The sequence below is a fragment of the Rhipicephalus sanguineus genome, chromosome 2 (genome assembly GCF_013339695.2).
Source record: "Rhipicephalus sanguineus isolate Rsan-2018 chromosome 2, BIME_Rsan_1.4, whole genome shotgun sequence".
NCBI lineage: Eukaryota > Metazoa > Arthropoda > Arachnida > Ixodida > Ixodidae > Rhipicephalus > Rhipicephalus sanguineus.
This window is the reverse complement of record NC_051177.1, coordinates 25185373-25206060: the sequence shown is the minus strand read 5'-3', so window position 1 is coordinate 25206060 and position 20688 is coordinate 25185373. Positions and strand designations below refer to the sequence as shown.

At 44.6% G+C, this 20688-nt stretch overlaps 1 protein-coding gene across 1 annotated transcript; it reads left to right on the top strand.

The window, feature by feature from the left end:
- The first annotated feature begins 1814 nt into the window (after positions 1–1814).
- LOC119382563 (alpha-galactosidase A) lies at positions 1815–17333 on the top strand. The gene is made up of 7 exons (XM_037650315.2): positions 1815–2157; positions 4170–4344; positions 5990–6164; positions 8508–8602; positions 11046–11207; positions 16349–16546; positions 17024–17333. The coding sequence occupies exons 1-7, from the start codon at positions 1997–1999 to the stop codon at positions 17303–17305; spliced, it is 1248 nt and encodes a 415-aa protein (XP_037506243.1). The 5' UTR covers positions 1815–1996; the 3' UTR covers positions 17306–17333.
- The last annotated feature ends 3355 nt before the right edge of the window (positions 17334–20688 follow it).

The window sequence follows — 20688 nt, the reverse complement described above, 5'->3', positions numbered from 1 at the left end:
GCCGAACGCAGCAGCACACAAAATATGCGAAATAGACTTTATTGTGGCGACCAAGCCCGTTTGTCCTCGGTGACGAAAAAAAAAAAAACGTTTGCACGATTATCAGTACACTGTAGAAGGTATGCATGCATCACCTACGAAGCATATGCATGCGTGAACTTGCCGAAACTAATTAGTCGGCGGCTTTCAAGGTTTGTGTGCAACAAAAGAACCAAAACCAGGTGGCTATTCAAGTTTTGAATTTAAATGCAGGGACGGGGGAAGGTGCATGATGCGCTGGTGTCATTACATTTTGTCACCATTGAAATGCATTCACGCAGCGACTACGAATCGAACTCACGAGCACCTGAGCCATGACGACGGCTATGGTAACACTATCCGAAACGGAGATGCGTGTTGGCAGCTTTACGAAATTTTCTCATAGGCAGTAGTTTTATTGCTTGATTTGATAAGTACATTGCATGAAATCGATATTGCGTGTTTAATTAAGTAACCACTTCCAAAAGACATTTGTTTACTTTACGCGTAGTACTGTTTTATTGAACTTTCACGTGCACTTTAATGATTGCTTCTCGTAGTTTTGTTCGGTTTGTATTGTTTGTGTTTCCCCTTCATATTTTTTTTTACAGTTCGCTTGTTCTTTGTTCGCGTAATCTGCATATCGACGCGAAGTGAACTACCTATGACAGGCACCGGTCGATCGCCAGAGAGCATACGACGAAGTGCAGGTACGGAACTGAGGAGCAACCAACCAATGAGCTTTTGTTCACTACCTTCGTAACATTATGCATTTAAGGGAAAATGAGCAGTCGAAGCTTTTTAACAATTTATTGGTACAGCGGGCTCTAATGTCACGTACCTTCAAATATGTGTGCAACTAATAAACATCCGCCATGGTGGTCTAGTGGTTCTGATGCTCGACCGCTGAAACGAAGGTCGCGGTATCGAATCCCGGCAGCGGCGGCCGCATCTTCGATGGAGGCGAAAATGCTTGAGGCCCGTGCGCTTAGATTTAGGTGCACGTTAAAGAACCGCAGGTGGTCGAAATTTCTGGAGCCCTCGACTACGGCGTCCCTCGTAATCATATCGTGGTTTTGGGACGTCAAACCCCAACAATTATTATTAACTAATAAACAAACAACATACAAAGCGGCGGCTATACTTAGGCCTTGAATAAGGGCACCGTGAGAAGTTTGATTCAGTTCATATGAAGAGCTCAGTGAATCGCTTTGTCTCTTCTCTGGTTTTGCTGGCGGCTGCAATGATGTGATAGCTCATCTCATGTGTTTATAAGGTTCGTTTTTTTAAGGCTGCCATTCAAACAAGTATCAGACGCTGAGTCAACCCCAGTTTTACTCGCAAAAGGCGAATAGCACTGATTCTGATAGTTTGAGAGAGAAAGAGAGATGCGCGAGATTATGCTCGTTCCCAGCAAGACCAACACAAAAAATTGAACATTCCTTTTTAATCGCATCCTTATGTTGGGTGGTTAATTTAAGCCTCATCATCAGCTATGCTTCTGACGCTTTCCAATATTGCTTTGAAGCTATGCGCCTGCACCCACTTTTCTTTCCTCGTTTTGATTACAAGCTCCCTATCTGCTAATCTGCTTGCCGATCAGCAGATAGCGACAAGCGAACAACGGCTCCCGATAGAGTACGGATCTATATGAGGTTGCACGAGACAATGGGCATACATGTGGCGCCTAGTTTTCTTTCTTTTCTTTTTTTTTTTTTCGCTAAGCACGCAGGATCAAATTCCGACAGTCGATAAAGCAATCCCGCCGCTATCGCCAGAGGCTCGCTTAGTATTTTGCCGCCGGAAACAGTGACGGTTTAAAGCACCGAATTCTGCTGCGAACCGGTTAAATATCAATGTGCCGCGTGATTACTGTAGAGTCTCGGATCTGATTTGAACTGATTTGTCTTTAGCTGCGCATTGAACGTGTTTGAGGTGTTGTCGAAATCTCTCTGAGAGGAGTGCTTTGTTAGTTGCTATGTACCTGGTGCTGAGGATTTTGCTCGCTTTGAGCACGTTTCTGGCATCAGGGAACTGCCTTGACAACGGTCTCGCTCTACTTCCTCCGATGGGATGGCGAACCTGGCAAAGATTTGGCTGCAACACCGATCCGGTACTGCATTACGACGAGTGCATAAGGTAAGATGCGCACCACAATTCCCACTGTATACTCCGTTTCATATATAGAGTGAAACGCTGCGGAGGAGGCTGGCGTGACTTCTCGCAGCAGCAGCATTTGCACCAAGTAGTGGTTCGGTGTCTTTAGACGTTGTTACTTAAAGCTCTTCTTTATCTAGGCTGAGTAATAAAGGTTTGTTAGCTTGAAGATGAACTAACAGCGGTAAAAAGCTGACGTTACTTCGTTCTAAACTAGCTCGCGTTACGCTGTTTATAATGCAACGTATAATTCTCTTATATGCTTATTTCGTCAAGTGTGCATTGCCCCGCCACTATATTTTACGGCGCAGCTGTTAAGCTATTCGTTATGCCGCGTGGCGTGGCCTGGAAACTACCATCGCCATGAACCGGGACGCGCTCTCTTCGTCCTCTTCTTCATCTTCTTCTTCGCAACCAGAACACGTGCGCCGGTTTGTCCGGCGTGGGATGCGGTAACTCTGATGGGCGAGAGAACGAGTAGAGAGAGCGAGAGAGAGAGAAAGCAAGAGAGAAAGAAAAAGAGAGAAAGAAAGGGAAGAAATACAGAGAAAGGAGTAGACAGAGAAAGAAAGAGATAGGGATAAAGAGACACAAGAAAGATATTGAAAATAGAGAGCAAGCATAGCCATGTATACAGTGTAGTAGGGTGGGAAAGGGAAGTGAGGATGAGGGAAAGGAGGAGGGCGACGCCTCCAGCTCCGCTGCTTCGTCAGACAATTGTTCGCCTTCGCTTCCCATAATTGTGATCGCATTTTTGACTTCGAAACAAAATGATGTCACTCTGCGTATATACGCTCACAGTTCAAAAAATCGCCATTATTCATAACTGACATTACGCAAAGTTATGAGGAGCCACGTGTATTCCAGTCTCTTTGCAACTTTGTTTGCATCAAGCCTGAAACACTGCTTCCTTACTTTTTTAAAAATTTTGATACACTTTAGAGAACTTCGAGGCGGGACACTATATAGGGATCGATATGAGACTTTCTTCACGTGGGGCAACGGGTATTATTATTAGTGCTCACAGCACTTTTTGTTCACTCACTTTGTGTTCTTTATTATTTGCAACGCTTGTGGCGCTGTGGGCAAATATACGAGTGAATAAGAAGTAGTTTACACTGTACTCGGTAACACAGCACCAAATAACGGCAAATATTGTGAGCCATTTCATTTTGTGAAGGTGGGCGACCAGCGAAGCTGTTGAGCACACGACAAAGCGGTGACACATAATTTTGAACAAAGGTACGAACTCGTTGTTTCGATCGGTGATCATCCTGACGAGAGGTACGAACACACATTTATAGTCTTTATCGGTGGTCATTAATCGTCTTGCAATTAATTGTTGTACTTCACCGAAGTGCACGAGCGAGCGCAGGACCTTTGCTCGTGCGCACCATGCGAAATAAGACGTTGTTATGTATGTAGCGCCGTTATGGACGCAATAAAAGCAGTAATAAAAGTCACCATTATACAAGAAAAATTATGGCAGCCTCGCCATAATTCTTCTTTTAACCCTTTCTCTTTTTTTTTACTTTTTTACCTCTTCTGTCCCCCCTTACACCTTCCCCAGTGCAGAGTAGCAAACCGGAAAATTTTCTTCTGGTTAACCTTCTTGCCTCTCAACCTTTCTCTCTCTCTCTTGCAAATTCCCACATGACGTAAGGATCGCATATATTGTTTTGTTTGATTAAGCTTGATTAGGCTATTACCGATGCAACCGACAGAGCAGGAGCACGTTGTATCTAGCCAGACATCACTGAACTAACTTGAGCTATAGCTAACCTTAAGTGGTTTAGCTTTTTATTGCGCACCTGCGTTATTCATCTGAATAATCTGGACAAAAATCAATCATTTGAACAATCAGCAAAGTAAAAAAAAAAGAATGAAGCAAACCGGCATTCAAAGTGTGCGCGGCTGCCCACACTTGGTATGCTTAGGGAGGGCTTGACGTGGCCTCTCATGGGCACCTGCGTAAGTTTGTTGCTGCCTTTCAGCGAGACTCTTATCTCAGACATGGCCGACCGTATGCTGCTGGACGGCTACCGCCAGGCCGGCTACGAGTACCTCATTATGGACGACTGCTGGAGTGCCAAATCAAGAGATGCCCAAGGGAATCTAGTGGCCGATTCCCGCCGCTTTCCGAGAGGAATGAAGACTGTCGTGGACTACGTAAGATAAACTCGAACACTGCCTCACTGGGGGAAACAGAGGAACAATTGAGCAAAACATGATTCATACATTACCGCAGAAGTGTAAACTGTTGGGCTGGTTGGTGTGGTTTCTAGGATTAATAGCGAAAAATTTCTGGATGAAAAACTACACCGACGAAAGGGACACAGGACTGACAGGAAAGGCGCTCTACTTGCAACTGAGTTTGATAGGCACGAAGAATCGCCTGGACGATAACCGCGCATGAACAAGAACTAGTGTTCCTCTTATGAAAACATCCAAACCAAAAGCGAAATATAAAAGAAAAAAGAAGAAAATGGTACTATTTGACCTAGACACCATATTACGCCGTGTACTAATCAATATGTTATGTGTAGGCCCCCGCAAGTGTTTCGTTTTGACACTGATTTGGAACCAAGTGCAAAGATGGCATAAGGTGTGGACAGCCTACATATCATATTGTTTAGTTCACTTCTCCACGTATTATCGGTATTATGGTGTCTAGATCAAATTATACCTTTTTTTACTTTTTTTACGTTTTGCTTTTTTGGTTCGCGCGTTTTCATAAGAGGCGCACTACTGCGCATGCGCGGCTGTCGACCAGGGCGTCGATGAGGGCCGTGCCTATCAAACTCAGTTTCAACTATAGAGATTCTTTCCGGTCAGTTCCGTGACCCTTTCGACAGTGTAGTTCTTCATCGACAAATTTTTCGCTCTTCATCCTAGAAACCATACATTACAACTTAATATTTGCAACTGCATCGTTCAGTTTTTATTAACATATCAAATTTGATGATATTACAGAAATTTAGCCGTCTGATATTCTGATATTTGATCTGAAAGAAAAGTGAAAAAAAAAGCCTATAGGAGCTTGTCTCGCATTGCTATCATATTTCATGACATCGGTACCGCGTTGTGCGCGAATGGAATCGAGAAAAAGAAATAACATGTCCAACTTTCCGTGCGTCGTTGCTTTTGTTTTTGTTTTTTGCGCCGTGAAGCGGCGATCGGTATACGTAGTACAGTATCTGTTAAAAGCGATGAATGCTTTATTTTGGTGTAAACAGAGCTTTTAAAAGATCACCGGTTCGATATAGCACGAATATATACTCATTCAGCTCACAAGTGCTGCAACTTGAGCGGATTGGTAATGCTGCGGAAATTGTGGATAAACCACCTAAGTTGAACCAAAGCGTTTATTATTTTTAAACTGATATGAAAAATAAAGCTGCACTTTTGATTGGCGCTTATGCTGCATGAACGAGTGACTGGGAACTTTGCCGGCCCTTAAGCTGCGTTAAACATTCGACAAACTTGATCTTGCAGGGTAGCAAACCGGTCACTCGCGCCAGGTTAACCTCCCTGCTTTTCCTTTTCATCTATTTCTCTCTCTTTTCTCTCTCTTGACCTTGATCGACGAACTTGATCGACAAACTTGATCGACGAACTTGATGATCAAATCAATGGAAATGAGATGGTGTATTATGGTTCAGTAAGTTTTAAAACGCAAGAAGAATGAAAGAGAGAGAGATGACATATTTCTATGAAGCAGCTGGGTTTTCTATTGAAGCCCCTCCTATTCCTTTCACATTGACCATTTCGCTCCGCATGCAGTGTTGGTTACGCAGATTTCTTTTTCACCCAGGTACATTCCAGAGGCCTCAAATTTGGCATAAACGCGGGAATTGCGGCGAAGACGTGCAATGGTTATCCGGGAAGCCTCAATAACTTCGAGCGTGATGCCAAGACGTTCGCAGACTGGGGCGTCGACTTTGTCAACGTGGACGGTTGCAACATGGACCCCAAGAAGATGGATGAGCGTAAGTGTAAACGTAGAGATCATGGAAGCCACTGTTGAGTCGTGTCAGCTTTAGATCGATACTGTTCCGCACTCAAGCCAATTTCATGCCACTCGCCTCATCCTTAACCACACCAGATGTGCCTGCCTGCGGCGAAAGCGCATCTGTCTAGAACTTGGTGACTTATGCATGCACAAAGACTCCTTCCTATCTCTTTTTAGACTTACTTTCTTCCACAGAAAACCCAAATTTTAGGGGCGAAGCACCTTGGGACCTAGCTTTGTCGTCGACACTCACCGTCCGCTGTCACGGTATATAGAAAACCGTTGCTATAGTCGAAACATATGTGTGTACGTTGCGATTACGATTACGATTATAAAGTATCAGATGAAAGTAGGGGTGTGCGAATATCAAATTTTTCGAATACGAATCGAATACGAATATCCACCTTCGAATATCGAATCGAATATCGAATATCAAAGGAAAAATGCCTCCACAGTAACAATATTTTATTTAACATGTAGCTATTTGAAAAAAAAAAAAAAACATTAACAGACTGACTGGCAACACAGCATACACTCCAGAACACAATGTCCAGGCTAGCACAATGCACATCACAACACAAGCAAATATCAAGGCACAATGAAAGTAATGACTATATGTTATCATGAAGAAATATGAGTTGCTCCACATGATCAGGCAGCAGGCGCTCCCTTGTAACAGAGACAACCCCCCCCCCCCTGCCATTGAAAAGGCACGCTCGCTTGGAACAGAAGTGACTGGTATAGGGAGTTACATGGGGCAAAGCTTTGACAGACTTGGGTATCTGAAGGTGCCTACAGTCCGCCACCAGTCCCGTGGGTCACTGTCTTTCTTCAGAAGTGGTCCCGCATAGTGAACGAGTGGTAGTGCGGCACGTTACGGCCGCATAATATTGAAAATGTACGGTTACATGATCACCAACAGCGCTGCACGTGGGAGATGCACCAGCAATAAATCATACATATTGGGGCGCTCGTCGCAGGCAGATATCGTGCCTCCGTGTACTTACGATATTTATCGCTCCTCTCGGCAACGTTTTTAGCTATACGAACGCAGCAGAAATGTGGAAGACGAGTTATTTTATGCATGATAATCAAATCGCATATTCGAAATTTTCGATTATTCGAAGTTATCGAATATTCGAAACTATTCGAATACGCGATTTTCGAATCGAATACGAATATTTCGAATGTAATATTCCACGAATATTCGAAATTTTCGAATATTCGCACACCCCTAGATGAAAGTCATATGCAGCACACAAAACACTCCTGAAATATCTTAATAAAAATGAAATTGAATAAAAATAAATGCACTATATTCCCGAAATCAGCAAATCTGGCAGTCACAATTCTAAAGGATGTGCACAGTGGGATGTGGAAGGTGTCGTGCCTGACAGTTTGTCTTCAACGAGAAACCTTGAAGAAATGCTTTCGTAAAAGCTTGGGTAGGAGACAACTTTAGAAGTCCGCGGCGTTTCGTCCTCAAAGGGGAAACATATGTGTATATGTTTCGATTACGATTACGAAACAAAGTACAAGCACGAACCCATTATACAATAGTCGGCGATTTCAACGTAGACATTATGGACAGCGACTGGATTATGCAGTGTATGATGTCTCGATACGCTCTACGACGCATTTCATATGACTGGAAACAACCAACAACCACCCGAGGGACATGCATAGACCATGTCTTTGCCAACTTTAGATTGATCCACTCACTCTAAGAACCATTGGCTCTCCCTTTCACAGGCCACAATACAGTAATAATGAAGGGAAAACGGAATCCAGAACTCAAGACGATATACGAATTATAACAAGAAGATTAACATAGAAAAGCATTAAAGAGGAACCAAATAAATACATTTGTGCATATATATATATATATATATATATATATATATATATATATATATATATATATATATATATATATATATATATATATATATATATATATATATATATATATATATATACTTTATGTCACGCATTTTACATTCGCAGTGGCAACGCGCGAGTGACGTACGGTGACATACCGGTACGGTACCCAGTGCTTCGCCGCTCGACATGATCCACATGAGTGGAGATGCGGGGATTTTCCTTGGCTAGACCCTCGGCCTCTCCTTGTTATACCTGTTTCTCACTCGCTTTCTCCTTCTCTCAGCACATAACATTTGACTTGAATAATATATTTCCGAGGACAACCTATCCGCCATTTGTATACGTCATTAAACTTTTCTTTCTCTCTCTTTTCTGAAGTACGCCCTAAATAAAATAATGTTAACGAAATACTTACTCACTTTGTTTATTTTTTTAGTGTATTCACAATTCGGACGAGCCCTGAATGCCACAGGCCGGCCAATGCTCTACTCATGCGAATGGCCCATGTACCAGGCGCAGTCCGGCATCACGGTAGGTGTCAGCGAAAAGAAGCACTCGTAATCCCTGTCGGACACGTTGCAGCAGCTCAAAGCTTATCTATGCTTAATTCACGAATCCATAAGCTACAAATCGCGTGCAGTGGTCGTGTGTCAGGGAAGATACCGCATTAAATTGGCACCACGTCGCTTATGTATAACTGATGTGCTCCCAATTGAATGCACTATCTTCTCTAATACGCATCCTCTGCACGCGATATGAAGCTTATGGGTCCTGTGTTGATTTTCAAAGGTAATGGTGATTACATTCTCTTTCTATGCATACTTATGAGTGATGTATTTTCTGAATTATAAGTTGTACCATCTTGGAAGTCGCACGCACTACATTTCGTGTTTTGAAGAAAAATATGAACGAAAGGGGGTCGAGGGCTCGTTCCTTTTGCTAGACACAATCAACGGAAACCAACAAACAATGGAACTAAGGAAGGCATTGTGGATAATAATTGTATACTTTAACTGTATTGTAGTAGTTATGGCATAAATAGAAAGGAATTAATATGGATGAAAAATCAAACTTGCCACATGTAGGGACTGAACCTACAACCCTCGGAAAATTTTTATTTATAAGTGCTGAGCAAAATATTGAAAAATATTGAGAGAATTATACTGACATACAAGTGGCCTAAGACGCACCTGTTTTAAATCGGTCGTCCTAGCGAAAGGATACATGCTTGAATACTTAACGTGAAACGCGTTACTTACCTATTTCAAGACACAAAATTTCTGCACACGATATTTTTCCGAGCCAGAAATTCTAGCAGAAATAAACTTCAGCCAGAACTTCTCTCAAGCGCCGCAAACCAAAATTTATTGTGCCTCACTCGAATCAATCAAAAGCGTCGTCCTCCAAAGTACTGTCAAAAAAGTTCAGCCGTTCAATTCGACAGAAAAATCGCTGTGGCTCCACGCAGTTGGTGTCTGAATAACTCATCTCACACGACACTCCTTCGTTTATATATATATATATATATATATATATATATATATATATATATATATATATATATATGTGTATGTATATATATATATATATATATATGACGACGACGTATATATGACGACAGATGTGGTTGGGCTGTCCAGCAGGCCCGCGAGGCGGCGGTGAGGCAAGGCCTCGACGTCCCCACGTGGGAGAACTAAAGCCCAGTCGGCGAAAGCTCTGCCGGACCATCAATAAAGTTGTTACCAACCAACCAATGTGGTAGACGTGATTTGGCTCATGCGCCATAGTTTTATTCCATCTCACGCGCACTTTTTCTCGTCGGCCGTTTGCCTGCCGTCGCTTCCTTCGTACTATCGCGCTCAGTATGAGCTACATCACGCGAGCGCGTGGCCGAGCGCACTGCAACGTTGTACAGTGGCGCCGATTATGGCATATTTTCGAGTTATCGGGAGAGAGTTTGGTTGTCCCTGGGAGCGCGCATCGCCTCCACTTGCCTTCATCCTTGCCCTCGTTTTGCCCTGCGGTGATATCAGCTTCGAAAATGACAACTTCGAGGGTGAAAGCAAGCAAGTGAGGAGATGCGCGCTCGCACGAGCAGCCAAACTCTCTACCGATAACTCAAAAATATGCCATGATCGGCGCCACTGAACGAGCTCGCGTGATGCAGCTCATACTGAGCGCAATAGTACGTCACACACACACACACACACACACACACACACACACACACACACACACACACACACACACACACACACACACACACACACACACACACACACACACACACACACACACACGCACGCACGCACGCACGCACACACACACACACACACACACACACAAACACACAAATATGTATATGTATATGTATGAATGATTGAAGAGAAGGCTTCACGTACGACATGTCGTTTTATTAAAACCACATCTCGTACGTTAACGCTTCTGTTCATCTTCAATCATCCATCCCACCGGACCCATCGTATATATATATTTGCATGGGAAGCTGCGGTTAGTGCATCTTATACAACGATGCTACTGATATATATATATATATATATATATATATATATATATATATATATATATATATATATATATATATATATATATATATATATATATATATATATATATCAGTAGCATCGTTGTATAAGATGCACTAACCGCAACTTCCCATGAAAAACAACAATGACAAAAAAACGCGATCTATATATTGGAAACTGCGTAATACCTTTACGTAAACATGGAGAACGTGCATGAAACGTGACATAGTAAGTTGTGAATAGAATTTGCTGGCGGCCGCGGCTAAATTTCGATGGATGCTAAATGCTGGGGGCCCCTGTACTTATAGATTTAGCTGCACGTTAAAGAACACCGGGTGGTCGAAATTTCCGTAGTCGTCTCTTACAACCTTATCGTGGTTTTCGGGCGTAAAACCCAACAGGTATTATGGTATTATTATTCGTTGCAGCCTGACTACGAGAAGATAGCCAAGACCTGCAACATCTGGCGGAACTACGCCGCCGTGACGTACAACTGGAGCCAGATATACGAAGTGGTGCAGTATGAAGCCAAGCATCACGACCTTCTGATGAATGTCACAGGTCCGGGCGCCTGGACTGACTACGGCACGGTAAAATTCCGCGCAATCATCGGTCACTGTAATAACGGATCATTTCTCAACTTCTCTCATACGTCATCGCATACATGCAACGTTTTGCGACTATTTGTGTAAGTAGGGGCTGCTTTAATGGTATATGTGCATGACGATAGCTAAGCCATGAACCGTGGTACCCGCCGCGTTAGTCTAGTGGTTATGGTGCTCGGCTGCTGTCCCCATGGTCGCGGCAACGAATCCCGGCCTCGGCGGCCGCATTTCCATGCAGGCAAAATGCTACAGAGGCCCATGTGCTTAGGTTTAGGTGCACGTAAAAGAACCCCAGGTGGTCGAAATTTCCGGAGCACTCCACTATAGCGTCTCTCATAATCTTATCGGGGTTTTTGGACATAAAACCCCACAAATTATTATCACTAAATCTGGGCGACCGGTTCAAATAAGGGTTTTCTCACTTACTTTAGGAACTTTCTTTTTCTGGCCTGGAAACTACGACAACGTTGTAATTTTAACAAACATTCAGCTTTACCTTCCAGGATTTTTCTCCTTTTCGGCGACGATAATAAGCTTTTAGCAGACCGTGGATAATATAAGTATTTTTGAGGCAATCACAGCGAACGCTATGAAATTTCGAGTGCTATTTAAGCGAGATTACTGCTGCGCTCTATAACACAGCGTTTCCAAAGGCCGAAGTTCTCTCCGTAACCAATCGTTAGTGCCCTCTGTTACACCTGTACAGAGCTGTAGTGGAACAAAAGGAACTGGAAAGGTATGCGATAGACGCTGGTTACAATAATTAACGAGAAGGTTCCGAAATGTCCGAAAAGGCTTTCATCAGGCTGTGTTGGGTTAAAGCCTTAAACAGCGTAGCTTCTTTGGAAATCCAGAATGTGCAATAAAGATTAGTCACTCAATATTTCACTAGAAGAGCGCTTTCAATGCACGTCGCACGAGAAGCGCGTCTGTGGAATGCACAGGGGCCAACTGAAAAGAAGAAAACATAAATACTTACAAACTTGCCTGTTGTTTTACCTTTTTAAAAGTACAGAGACCTTGTCTATCATAACGGTTCGAACAAGTGCCTATACCGCCCTATGTACGTAGATTCAGAAACCACGTACGTAGAACTGGGTGGTTGCAAGTAGTCCGTACATAAGCAGCCTTGAGAGGTGTCGCAAGACAGCTAGCAAAGACGTACTAGATAAGGAAGAAAAAAGCTAGGGGGTTCTTACCGTTCAAGCGGTGATGTCAACGGTGTACGCTGGCGCTCTTGCCGAAAACCTAGGCACAGCAAAACGAAAGCGAATTGTAGTCGTATCACACACTTCGCGTGGCATGCATGTATAGTGAAAATACTGCTGAATTTGGCTTTTTCCGACAGCTAGTCTGTGTGTTATGCGGCGGTGCATGCTGTTGTCATGCAAAGGTTGAACGCTGGTTGCCCATGGCGAACACGATCACCTTCATCGGCTAGGCATGAGTTGCGCATACCTATGCTGAGTGCAGCTCATGCCTATATAGCTGGTGAGAGTGAGAGAGAGCAACGAGAATCTTTAATTTAGAGCCGTGCGCGCTAACCACTGAGCTGTTGCAGAAAACATGTCCTTCGCAGTTTATGTACATTACGAAGTCTTCTGAGAGTATTGGCGCCTGTACACATACTTCGGAGGTCACATGACCGAAAGCTCTAAATTATGAAAACTACGTTGTGTGAGCTACGAAGATGCACGTTGGTATACAGTATGCAGATTTCACCGTAAGAAGATTCGCAGAAGATTGGATCACTGAGTATCACTGATAAACTCATTCGCTATAACTTTTTAAAGCGGTCAATACTCGGCGACATTTTTTGACAACACTGTGAAAGCTACAGAACCTAAGCGCATGCCTGCTACCGCATCAAAAAATAGTACTTAAGTTTACTGATAATTTTTTCATTGGCCTTGCTGAAATAAATGCTGCCTTATTTATTATGAGACTCAAACAGCTGCGGGAAGTCGTACGTAAAATACAGTTATTGTTCAATTTGCAAGCATGCCTTCCTTTTATTTCCATTTCTTAGACAGCATCACCTTTTCAGCCCGCCCATTTTCCAAAGTAAACATGGCGTTCACATCGTAGGGGGTCAGTGCCCGGCCGCAAACGCGCTGTTTAGTATTCCAAGAAAAATATACTCGTAATATGTTAATAAAATGTACGCTGACCAATCGAAATGTTTCTCTCATTCACATTTTTCGTGTATATAATTTTCTAAACGCGTTAAGGATACGAGTGGGCATTAAATCAGCCGCAAGCTTCCTACTTGCGGAGCAACACGAATGTGCGGAAGCCCCGCCTCCGTAGCTTTCGCTCCACTGTCAGGATAAGTTGTCGCAAGTATAGCCCAATTTTACATTTCCATGTAGCTATATCTTAAGTGGATGTCACACGTTCTCTGCCGATTAAAATGTTATAGATTACAGAAACAGTTCAATAAAACGTGTTTTTTACCTAGTTGCTTCAGATGCTGAAGAAGAATAATATGCGCAAAACCAGATAAGGACGACAAGTCGACACGAACACACTTGAAAGTTTGCGCTTGTCCGTGTTGTCTTCTCGTCCTTGTCTGGCTTTACACATTATATTTTCCATCAGAACTCAAACAGTTACGATCTCATTCGTCCTGTATTTTTTTTTTTCGTGTAGAGCAAGTGTTGCCTCGAGTCATTTTTACAACTACACTTCAAACACAGATACAACCCACTTGGTATCAAAATACCGAAAGATCAACCCGGCGGCCGTTACACTCTGACACTGCAGCAAGTGCATTGCATTGCCAGCAAGTTTGTTAACGCGAACACCTCAAACAGAATCTGTATCCCTACGCAACGACTACGCTGAACAGTTCCGATAGTAGCAACCCGTCACCATTCGTATGTATGCGCTGCTCTGTGACTATATTCTTTTACAGCGAAAGCTGTTATGAGATCATTTCACCGGCCGTTTTTGGCGCCGTAGTTGTCCGCCGCCGCCGCCGCCGCCGGTGTCCGTAACCAGTATCGCTCGAAATAAGAAAAAAAAACTAAATAAGAAAAAAATTCCAGGATGGAACGAGGTTCGAACCTGGGCCCTCTGCGTGGGAGCCCAGTATTCAACCTCTGAGCCATGCCGGTGCTTGAAACTGCTTTGCAAAAAGGTCCTATACAGGCTTCATGTCGAGAAGGAACCACATTAGCATATGCAATATAGCGTGGTAGAAGAGTAAAATAAGCACCAAGCGTCGCACAACGCGAATTCTGTAACCAGGCGTCATACAATGCGAATTGCGCAACGAGTAGGTTGTTGAATGCTTCCAACCCATTACAAAGGGCTCTGTCATAATTCTTCGTCGTCATCAGGCACAGCATCAACAAAGTGCGCATAATGCCTTACATGTGTTTAGCAGGTACCACGGCTCTCCGTAGAATGACGAAAAATGGCACAGTGCCTGCTGCCCTACTTCTCAAAAACTACAATGATTTATAGCGTAGTGGGTTCCTCGCAAGTGCACTTGTACTGGTTGCCAAAGAAGCCCATAAGCGCACGATCCATTTCCTCGGGGTCTCAGTAAAATTACAATGATTTAGAGCGTAGTGGGTTCCTCGCAAGTGCACTTGTATTGGTTGCCAAGGAAGCCCATAAGCGCATGATCCATTTCCTCGGGGTCTCAGTAAAATTACAATGATTTATAGCGTAGTGGGTTCCTCGCAAGTGCACTTGTATTGGTTGCCAAGGAAGCCCATAAGCGCATGATCCATTTTCTCGGGGTCTCAGTAAAGGTCTTCGCCCCCCCCCCCCCCCCGTCTCTCTCCCACGTCAACGTATGTTATACAGCATGACGGGAGAGGGAAATAGCGACCGGGCATCATCCAATGCAAATTGCATAACTGGTGGGCCGTTTAAAGCTTCCAACCAGGGCGTAGCCAGAAATTTCTTTCGGGGGGGGGGGGGGGGTTCAACCGTACTTTTTGTATGTTCGTGCGTGCGTTTGTATGTGTGCGTGCCTATATACGCAAGCAAAACTGAAAAATTTCGGGGGGGGGGGGGGTTGAACCCCCCCAGCCCTCCCCCCCCTTCCCCCTTGGCTACGCCCCTGCTTCCAACCCATTACAAAGGGCTGAGCCATAATTCTTCATCGTCATCAGTCGTCGCGTCAGCAAAGTGCACATAATGCCTTACAGACGTGTAGCTGGTGCCTCGCTTCTCCGCAGAATGACGAATAATGTCTCAGTAGGTGCTTCCCAACTTCACAAAAATTCTGATTTATGGCGTAGTGGGTACCATTCTAGTGTACTTCTATTGTAGCCCCAAGAGAACTTACAACGGGTTCTAGAAACGGCGCTCTTCCAGCTTTCGCTGTGACTGTGCTGCGATTTCAGCGCAGGCCTGGCGTTTTTTTTTGCTCCTCCGCAAACAGGCAAAGTCATCTAACATTTGCTGGCTCTGTTTTTGTTATCGGTAGTACTGCGAAAAAAGAAACGCACACAGTTTCGCCGAAAAGGCGAAGCAATGAATGTGATAGCAACGAATTGTAGTGTTATACAAAGTAAGGCTAGCAGCTAACTCTTTTGGATCCGATCTCGCGTAACTCTACAAAGCTCAGGTATAAGGGAATACGGCCGCTCCAGGGAGAGAAGCGCTTTTCGTGCAGTCTGTCGTCTCAGCGCGAAGCGGTGAAAACGCAGCACGCAGAAGGCACACGAGCCGTTTGTGAGAGCGAGCCGCAGAAGGGCATACGAGATACGGGCGCCCTTGTGATCAAAGCTCGCAATTGCTGCTTAAGCGACGCAGCCCCCCCCCCCTTCCCCCCCACCCCCATCCCCTTTCGGCCCCGACGTCCCTTCATGCTTCTTCATCTGACGAAGGATGGGCGGGACGTTTCCTCTCTGCTTGAGGAGCAATCGACGGCAGGCCTCGCGAGCTTTTACTCGCGGGTAGAAGATACGATGCGCGGGGTGATGCTTTCGATTTGGAGTTTATACGGAACATTACGGCAATGCCGACGCGGATGCCGACGGCAAAATCCCGTCGAGAGTGTTCATACAAATGCTATTGCAATAAAATGTGTTTCTCATTCCCCGTCAGGTGCGTCAGTGCAAGTCATCTTTACTAACGCATGCATGTAAAACTTTCCATTACAGGTAGTTGTGGGCAGCTACGGTTTGTCCGAGTCCCTTCAACGTTCTCAGATCGCATACTGGGCGGTGGCGCCCTCTCCGGCGATTCTGTCGGTTGACTTGCGCAGCGTAGACAACGCGGCACGGTCCCTACTGCTCAGCCCCTACGTCATCGCCGTTAACCAGGACCCACTGCGCTCAAAGGCCAGCCAACTTCCACAGGTGACCACGAAAATATGTGCACAGAAATTACGCAGAAGTTCGCAAGGTTCAAGTATTACGAAGTAAAAGAAAAAATTGGATGTCCTTAAAGTATTGCGACGCTGAACAGGGAGACCGCACGAGATCTTTAAAAATAAAATAAATATAAAACGAACTGAAGAGCGGCAAAAAAGCTATATTTTCTCAGCTCCACCTATTCTCGCATACTAGGTAGTGATAATGTTGAAGTAAAATACCCAGAAATACGTACGAAGTACACACAGCGTAAACGGGTTCCTACAGTTTGGTTCATCCATCTATAAGAAGTATTCGGATACTACAACATTGTAAAGTGTGCAGCGCAATACCGACATAGTATGACCAGCTTCAGCGAGATGGATTTCGTTTTGTTCAGTAAACTCCGACAGCTCGTTTTGACTCTTTTGTTCATTTTTGGCATGTCATTGTGCTCCATCTGTGTTCGTTTAATACGTGCAGAAAAACAACCTGGACGTGTGGACCCGATGGGTTATGCCCCGACTTCCCAGTGGCGACAGTTCCATGGTGCTGATGGTGCACAACCCGAGCATTCGCGGAGGTCCGCTTGCCTTTGAGATTACCGTCGCCGACTTAGGCTTGCACAACCCTCGCGGCTACGTGCTACAGGATGTGCTCAACAACAACACACTCATCGGTCTTTTTTACCCAAGCCAGAAGCTCAGCGTCGCTGTTCCACCTCTGGACGTCATCCTTTTCAAGGCAACTATCACCGACCGCTGACGGCGGGCGATACAGCTTGTGCCTAGCGCTATTATGGGCTCATATTACGCGAGTTTGAGGGCTAGCAAATAAATTGGTGCCCGTAATCATTCGTTGTGTGCGTTTCCGTTCACAGTGACACTGATTTAAGCCCCAAACAAGACAGTACTTCAGGAGAAGACGAAGCGATGAGAAGTGGGCAAACAAGAAATACCTTCATGGCCAACTTTCCTAAAACGGGACCACTATTCGCCCATCTTGTTGCTGTCCTGAGGAAGACACTGCCTCTTGGTCGAGACGTTGGGACGAGTGACATTTTGTGTTGGACATCATCTCATCAATAATTTACGATGTATGGGGAAAGGAAAGACAGCATATGAGCTGCCATCGACGAGAAATATAAGTCTAGCGAAATGGTAGGGCACAGTGGCAGAGTACTGCAAACATTGTTGGTCCAGTTCATCGTCTTTTATTATTACAGCCACTTGGTGTTCTTGTGCTTAGCATTTTCAATCCTTCGTATTATAACTACATAGATTGTTTCACAATTGTTCAAGAACACTATATTTTTATTCCTGGTAATGCATGCGCGACTTATTTTCAGCGTGGATACCGTATAATCTCTGATGTAATCTCTGTATAATGTGTGATACATCTCGTAACAATTTGACATCGTGAGCCAGTAAAGGAGACACAGTACAAAAAAACAAGTGGCAATGTTTTTTTTTCTTGCTGTCACACGCACACACACACACACACACACACACACACACACACACACACACACACGCGCGCGCGCGCGCGCGCGCACATGTAGGCCAGCAAGCGCATACACCCGCAAAGTAGAGACGCTACTGTGACGATGAGAGTGTCTGCGTTCGTCTTTCCAGCAGTACACTAAGCGTCAAGGCCACAATCCTTTACTGCCTTCCGGTTCACACCGCAGTGGCTTTCGTACCGTCCTAGAATTCTCGGCTCGCGTTCCCTATATGCAGCCTGCATTGCAGGCTAATTAAGCAGCTGCGGGGAAACACCGATAATTGCGGCCCAACGACATCGCGGGGGCCAGAAAAAAGAGAAAGAAAGAAACGTAAGTGCCTCGATTTAAGAGGGGCAAGGGCGCCAAGGAATCGCAGGGCGATCGTTTGGCGGTCACGTGTGGCCGCAAGTGTGCGCGCAACCCAAGAAGATGCAATCAGCGATAGAACCCGCAAGCAACGGCCACGGGGAGACCCCGTCAGCGCTCTACGAGTCGCAAGATCAGCAGCCTGCACGGTGCGGGCGTACACAGCTCGCAGCGCTGCCAGCAGGCCACGCGCAAGGCCCCGACAGCGACAGAGGTGAGGAGAGAAAGTTTGAATGCCTCAAAGGCAGTTGGGTTGGCAGTTCTTGTTTGTTTGTTTTTTGTGTCAGGGAAGATGTTACCAATGCTGGCAGTCTGTACGTTACTATAAAATGTTGAAACAGATGCAAGAAATAGTACAGTCACGTCAAAGATTTAATATGCCGGACATAACTGAAGTGCATGACTTTACCTCAATTCGTGGGGTATAGCGGTCGAAAAAGAGATTCCTCAGATTAACTGTAACGTCTCCTTGGCGATACTTTGGCTCATGGGCCGTCTACTGCTCGACAATGTATCGGTCACTCAGTGCTAACTTCTGTGTTGCATTGTTACTTATGTGTCTAACGTTGCATGTGCGTGAGTGCAAGCTTCCGAGTTCAATTAAAATAGCAGTGACACAAAAATTTTGCCTCAGTTTCTTTGCTTTCGTAATTACCTGTCTCAATTCCATGAGCGCCCCAACAATAACGAATGAATTTATGCATTAAGGGGCTAACGGAATACGCTTGTAACTGCGTCATGCTTATGGTCCATGAAGCGTGCTAGGCATTACTGCGCTATATCACGAAAGTTGAAGATGGTGGTCACGTGAGGGGGAGGGGGGTGTACGAGGCGCTATCCTATATTATACGGCATACTACGCGTCCTATATTCCGCTGCTCAAGCTGTTAAATCCTGACAGGTTTTGTTGGAAACTTATTGGAAAACCGCGCTACTCGCCTTCTCGTTAAGTCAGTCATGGATGTGCAACGGTCAAGAGCCACATCACGACGGTGACGCCGAAAGCTTGGCGCACGCCGCCGCATCGACCATTCCTTGATTTTCATTCTGCGCTTCGCATTAGGCAAAAACATTTAACCCGAAAAGTGCCCTTCGCGGTTTCTTTTCTTTATTCGAAACAGAGGAAGGAAGGAGATATTAAAGAAAAAAAAAGGTTAGGAAAGGGCAGAGAGGTGGACCGTATTTATGCTCTGTTTTTTACTCCACAAAAAGAGTTATCGTAGTCTACTTGAGCCATGCCCCTTCATTTGCCGAAAGTCCAGAAAATTAAAAGTGTAATGATGCAGACTAATATCGAGAGACCTCAGTGACCTTTCTGTGCTCATCCCGACGAAACGATATGTCTTCACTCTTTTCTTTTTGTTATCTCACCACGTGTCTAAAAACGCCTAGCTTCTCGGCTAGGTGATCGTATAGTGCTCTTTGAATCACTGCGACAGACCACGTCTGCACTGGTACAAACGCGCGTGACCTGGTTGACGCGATAGGCGCATCACCTCTTTGAGGAGCCACATGATACCCAGCTCTGTTTTCTTCGTAAACACGCCCGATGTCACCATTATTTTGTGTGCGGTAAGAGAGTAAATGTTCCACGGGTTTCCACAAAGAGTTTTTAGGTCAGATTACCGAGCACGTCAAAGTAGACAGGGATAATCTAAAACAGACGATGGCCAATAATCGATGGGGATGTCGTAACATTGGATGCGTGAGCGAACGACAAATCGTCCTTAAAGCTTGACAAACAAATAGTGGACTCGATCCGAGATATCATTAAACACGCAAAAGTCTGCCCTTTATTTACAACAAACGGTGTCTAAATCTGACGCAGAATTCTGTGTTGAGCGAAAATTGTGTCGAAAAACTCGCTTTTGTATATACTGTAGATGTCATTTGCAAAGCCTATTCGTCATTTGTGCAGTGACAGTGATGCGACATTATGTCATAACTATCACGATACCTCTCCGTTACGTGAACTTAGTTACGTGGACATGACAGGAATGCGTCTCTCGTTTCTTCATAGCCACATAAAACGAGTAACTACATCAGAATAAGCTATACATCAAAATCCTTTATAGATTAGCAATTCTTTTCAGCTTGGAAATCCTTTCTAGAATAAAGAAGAAACTATAGCGACGAAGCGGCTAGTGTGTTGTTCACGTGTTCTCTGACGTCTTCTTGTAAGCCGTAGCCACTGTTGTCACTCTGGTTTCCCGTATGACATGTAAGGTCAACGGAGCAAACCCGAATACAATGAGACAATAAGTTAGTTCGTTAGTGT